Source organism: Mustela nivalis (assembly GCF_964662115.1).
Source record: "Mustela nivalis genome assembly, chromosome: 3".
Lineage (NCBI taxonomy): Eukaryota > Metazoa > Chordata > Mammalia > Carnivora > Mustelidae > Mustela > Mustela nivalis.
In genome coordinates, this window is record NC_139022.1 from 88,032,142 (window position 1) to 88,038,240 (window position 6,099).

The 6,099-nt window shown below is 33.3% G+C and overlaps 1 protein-coding gene across 1 annotated transcript in view; it reads left to right on the forward strand.

Annotated features, from left to right (window-relative positions):
- The window catches only part of TRIM23 (tripartite motif containing 23), a 30,454-nt gene extending 26,299 nt beyond the window's left edge, over positions 1 to 4,155 (forward strand). The window contains exon 11 of the mRNA XM_082723061.1: positions 1,861 to 4,155. Coding sequence (XP_082579187.1) covers positions 1,861 to 2,040 — 180 coding nt within the window. The 3' untranslated portion in view covers positions 2,041 to 4,155. The remainder of the gene's footprint in view (positions 1 to 1,860) is intronic.
- Positions 4,156 to 6,099: the final 1,944 nt, after the last annotated feature.

Sequence of the window (6,099 nt, forward strand, 5' to 3'; positions counted from 1 at the left end):
TGTCATAAGGTCGCATAAGGTAATTTCAAAACTGATAATTCAATAGATATTTAAGAAGTTTGTGCTGGGTATTTTAAATACAATATATATAGAAAGTGCTGTACTTGGTACCTTGGAGTATATAAGGTGGTTGATGCTTACCAGAAACTCCTATATATGTTTGTAAACATGTAAGTGACTGTATATGAGATTCTAATACATAGAAAACTGGTAAGTAACTTCAGTAATATTAACAACGTGTCATGGAAAAATAGAGTGGTTCTAAAGGTGGCATCTTACAAAAGATGTGTACAGTGGGATTTGAGTTGAAATTATAAAGAGTTCAAATTATGGGTAGGACTTTGAGTCAGTTTGTGAAAGAAAGAACACTGTAGGCAGAGAAAATGGAAGCATGAATGTTTTAGGGGAGCATCAACAGATATATATGTGAGGGGCAAGTAGAGGATGAAGAAAATCTAGAATAACAGATGAGGTCTAGAAAAACTTGGATTTTATTCCATGACAAAGGAAAGCCAGCAGAAGGTTTTCAGACTCCTATCTGTGTTTCAAGACTGTAATCTGGGGGTAGGACATAGAATTAATCAGGGGGAAGGGACTAGAGATAGGCAGATGTGGTGAATTGCTATAGTAATTCAAATGGGCGAGTTAACAAGACTCTGAATTAAAGGAATAGAAGGGTGGAAGCAAATGGAAAAGAGTTTATGAAGATAGATTTGTTAGAATTTGGTGTCTGAATGGGGATGGTCAAGAACAGGGAGAAGCTACATATTCCTAGATCTTGAGTCTATGCTTCTAGGAGGATGAGAATGCTTTTCCATACAGTAGAAGGGCTAAGATCTCATAAAAAGGAAGGGTAGGATGAAGAATAAGGGATTTCCCTCTTAAAAAAAAACAAAAGGCAAACTACTAAGAGTAGATACACTTTGCTTTACTTACTGAAAAAGACATGCAGATAAGGCAAAGTGGAATATCATTTCCACTTAAATTGTTAAAAATGTTTCATAATCTTCAGACTCACATATACTGTATGGTGTGGTTTTAAACACATTTTCTTGGAGGGCAATTCGGCAGTACCATACCTATCAAAATTTTAGATGCATGTACTCTTGCACCATACGATTCTACCTCTAGTAATGTATTCCAGATATAAATATCCTAAGGTTATCCTGTAGATAATGTTGCAAATGAATGTAGTTAAAAATACGTTACATATGTATATGTATGTATTTGTAATAGCACATAAACAGAACCTCAATCTAGATATTAAGTAAAGGACTGATTAAGAAAATTATGTTGCACCTACACCCTGGAATGCAATTCAGATGTTAAAAATAATGTAGGTCTTCTTGTCCAAATAATGGAAAGATACCTATATTTAGGATGTGTTAAGTTAAAAAAAAAAAAAAAAAGCTAAAGTGTGTTTCTGTGTATTTGTATAAACGTGCATGGAAATTATCTGGACAACTATATAAGAAATCATAATTCGTGGTTGCATCTAGGAAGTAGGGGTGTTCAGGAGTATTTAGAGTGGGAGCTTAGTTACTGTTCATTATATAAACTCTATGTATAAGCCATTTTTGTGATATGCATGCGTTAATCTGTTTAAGTTGATGCCGTGTGACTCAGGCAGTATCTTTCATTCAGGTTTCATCACCTTTATTGATTTCACTGTAAGGCTATTCTACAGACTATACTATAAATGATCTTAATCACAACTCTACTTTTCACAGAATAATTACTGAGGGGTGAATCTAGGTTTTAACTTTAGCTTTTTGTTAGAATGGTACCGACAAAATTCATTTTAAATGGTAATTTTGATGGGCTGATTATAAAAAAGATTGATATATATATATCTTTCAGGATGTTGCTGGAGCTCTGTCAGTAGAAGAAATCACTGAACTTCTCAGTCTGCATAAATTGTGCTGTGGCCGTAGCTGGTATATTCAGGGCTGTGATGCTCGAAGTGGTATGGGACTTTATGAGGGGTTAGATTGGCTCTCAAGGCAACTTGTGGCTGCTGGAGTATTGGATGTTGCTTGATTTTAAATGCAGAAGTTATTTAAAGTTTTGTGGTTAAGAGTTATTTTGCACATAAATGTTATAAGAAATTCTACATCTCAAAGAGTTTATTTAGGATGTATATTTAAAAGGAATCTTGGGTGGGGAATTCAGTACAATATTGCCTTTTAAAAAATTACTCTGTAATAAAATTTAAACATGTGAGCAGATTAAAATTGCATTAAGTAGGGACTTCTTGAAGATACATTTTTTAAAAACATACATTTGTTATTTAAGTTTTTCACAGTATGGCTGACCCATATATTGGCAAAGAAGTAGTCGGAGAAAGGGTAAGATGAAGGTTTATTCTTTCAATTAAAAAAGGAATAGGCAACTGAATACCTAATGGAACCTCTGTGTGAAGCAAGTGAAGCATGGCTTCTTCCTTATCTTTCCTTTCACCTGGATTTTGGCAGTATTTAGTAGCAAAAAAGCAGTGACGTAATGAAATAGAATCCAGACTGCATCTTGGGGTAACAGGATTACTTTACTTCTTTGTTCAGCGTAACAGAATATCTTTAATGCTAAATACTATAAACTACAGAAAATTAATATTTTATAATGTTTTATTAAAACTTTCTCTAAGCCCTTTTATATAAAACCCAGTGAGTCAGATGAAATGTTATCTAACTAGATATGAGTGTCAGATTAGTATTAAACTGAAGAACAATTAATAATAAAACTGTGAAAGTCAGTTATGTTGTAGTTAATCTTCACTTATGAAAGGCCCATTTCCAAGGTTGAACCTCGAAGTGTTATTTCCTAGGTCACAGCTCTAAATTGGTTCTCTTTTCATTTAAAGTAGTTAGTTTCTTTTTAAACTAATACTGCATCCTTAGTGGGAACAACCATAGGCAAAATGTAGTAAGTTACACATAGAACCAGGGTTGGCTATACATAAAAGATAGAGATCTAAGTCGGAAACTACATTTACCTTAAGAGAAGTCATTTAAAGTAGTGGAGAATCAGTTACTTTAAATGCTTTCCCAAAATAAATACACTTGTCTTGACAATAAGACATTATTAAGGCTCTTCATGGTAAGGCCTTGAAAAGTTAAGGAAGGAAAAGAAATGTTAAGAAAGTTTACATCACATTTATTATGCAGTGTTGTAAAAGTTTAAAAATTTTGTGCTTTTCAGTTTTTCATTTTTTAAGGATACTCACTGATTATGGCCGTACAACTTATATTTAAACATGGCTAGATTGGGTTTTGTTATTACTATTTTTTTAATGCTCCTCACCCTTTAGGATGAAGCTGAATAATCCCGAGTCTTATTAGTTGAAATGTTAGGAGATGTCCCTCTTAGGTGGCACTGTTTTGGTTCATTCTCTTCAGATGTACTTTTGTTTGTTTAAAATAAACAGCAAAACTTTCAGAATACAAAGCATTAAAAAGAAGTCCATCAGTGTTATGGGCAGTATGTAAATAAGTAAATATTTCTCCTTTATTTTTCAAGTAAAAGTCATGCTGTTACAAGTGTAATTTGTGCATATAAGTAACACTTATGAATTAAATTATTTAATAATTGATTATAGTAACTGTGAAGAATAAAAAACATGTTAACATTTGCCTGTGAGCCCTTGACCTGTTTTCTCTACTAGGTAATTGGGAAAAAAAAGTCTAACACTAACATGTGAACTTGCTTTCCTTGTAAATTTAGTTCATTTCACCAATTTTGCTAAACTTTGTAATTCACATTCTTAGCATATTACTAAACACAATGTAAAAATTGTGCTTAGACCGGATTATAATGTACATAATAGCGTTTGTGTGTGATTTCTTTTTTAAGAAATATTTTTCTCAGACTGTTATGACTATTTGTCCTTGTATTCTTTCACTAATCATTAGTTAAGATTTTGCAAGTTCCCTCTGGGAAACGTCAAACTTAATAATGAGAGAGATGTTTTAAATCCAGTCTATTAGGATTTGCCTCCTAGCTCCGAATTTCTGTATATAAGCCTAAATATTATTGTATGGTTTATGTAAAGCAGGTTTTAACAAGTGTGTAGCCCTGGTCTGTAATTCTGGAATGCTTTATCATCACCAGAAGCCATTATTTGCATTATATATAGACAGCAATAAAATGTTAAAATAATTTGGAAGAGGTCCTATCATTATTCTAAAAATTCTGTTTCATGTACCATCTATCTATCTACTAGTATAACTAGTAACCAGTTAAAGTCATATTTGTGCTGTGGTTCAGAGAAAGAAAACCAAGTGGGGTAGGGGTTGACTTGCATGTCAAATCTGAGTTTTAACCAGTTAAAGTCATATTTGTGCTGTGGTTCAGAGAAAGAAAACCAAGTGGGGTAGGGATTGACTTGCATGTCAAATCTGAGTTGCAGTTTATTAAAGATTTAGAAATAACTTATTCTGTAGTTGCAGTGCAAGCCACACATAAATGAGTATTATAGCTAGTGTTTTGATAGAACTAAAATTTTTCATCAAACAAAGTGAAACTCGGTTTTTAAATTTCAAGTAACTACTTTAGAAAATGTCTGAGAAAACTTCGGTGTAGCCTATAAACTAATACTGCTAAAAGGAAGACATTTTCTGTAGCATTGAAATACCCTTGAATCTGCAAAGTAGTAATAGGGAAAAAGACATTGTACTTTCCCTAAAAAAAATAATGAAGAGGATGAATAAGCATCTTGCTAATAATTTAAAACATGCTTTTAAAAAAGCACATCTCAGGGGTGCCTGAGTGGCTCAGTGGGTTAAGCCACTGCCTTCGGCTCAGCTCTTTATCTCAGGGTCCTGGGATCAAGCCCCACATCGGGCTCTCTGCTTAGCAGGGAACCTGCTTCTCCTTCTCTCTCTGCCTGCCTCTTTGCCTATTTGTGATCTCTCTGTCAAATAAATAAAATCTTAAAAAAAAAAAAAAAAAAGCACATCTGGCAATGTCTGTTTTTAGGTCTACTGATTATGTTAAATTTATGACATGAAATGGAAAAATTTGTTTATCAAATAGGATTTTTCACTCAAGCAAAATAACTATGTTTGGCAAAATGGGGCAATACCACCAGTTGGTGGCAGTATTATCAAAAATTTAGGATTATGTTTTCAGGAATGAATAAATTGCTAGGGAGATGTCTAGACACATAAAATAGGAAGAAAGGTAAGTGTCACAGTGAGAAGTCATTTTATGTCTAAGATCTACTTTATAAAAGGGGGATATGATATTAGTTTAAAGTAGCACAACTTGGCACATTCTTCCATCTCACAGGTTTGTGGTACAAATGGATAAAGGAAGTAATCCTGCTTATCAACACAAAGTGTAAGTTTAAACATAAGAATGTGAATTCCCTAAACAGGTCTGTTGAACGTGTCCCTCCTTTAACTTCAAGAGTGTCTGGAAACTAGAAGCAATTGTTCTTAATAGTTAGGAAGTCAGGAGGGAAAGTGAAGAAATCAATACAACATTTTGAACTCATACTGTTTTACAGCTCGAATTACTAATAATTGCTCCATTATTAGCTACTAAAAGTTTCACTTAATATATAATTTTTTAAAAAAATTTTTATTTCCTTGACAGACAGAGATCACATGTAGGCAGAGAGGCAGTCAGAGAGAGAGGGGGAAGCAGGATCCCTGCTGAGCAGAGAGCCCAATATGGGGCCCAGGACCCTGGAATCATGACCTGAGCCGAAGGCAGAGGCTTAACCCACTGAGCCACCCAGGCACCCCAATAAATACTTTCTTGATAGTATATTTAGCGAATTTTTTTTTTAAAGATTTGATAGTATATTTAGTAAGGTAAGAAAAGATACTATAACTTGAGGACAGAAAATTTGAATTTAGTTACGTGAGGAAAATAATGTGAAAATAGTAAAATGGACCTGTATGTAAAACTAAGGACTTAAGTATTAATTTATTCTTATTCTTATATTTAAATACTAGGTGTAATACTCATTTAAGTGTGATTTACCTGAAACTCAGAATAAGTTATTCCTAAATCTTTAATAAACTACAACTTCCTATTTATGTCTGAAATTTCACTTAACACTGCTTACTATTTTTAACAATGAAATGCAAAACT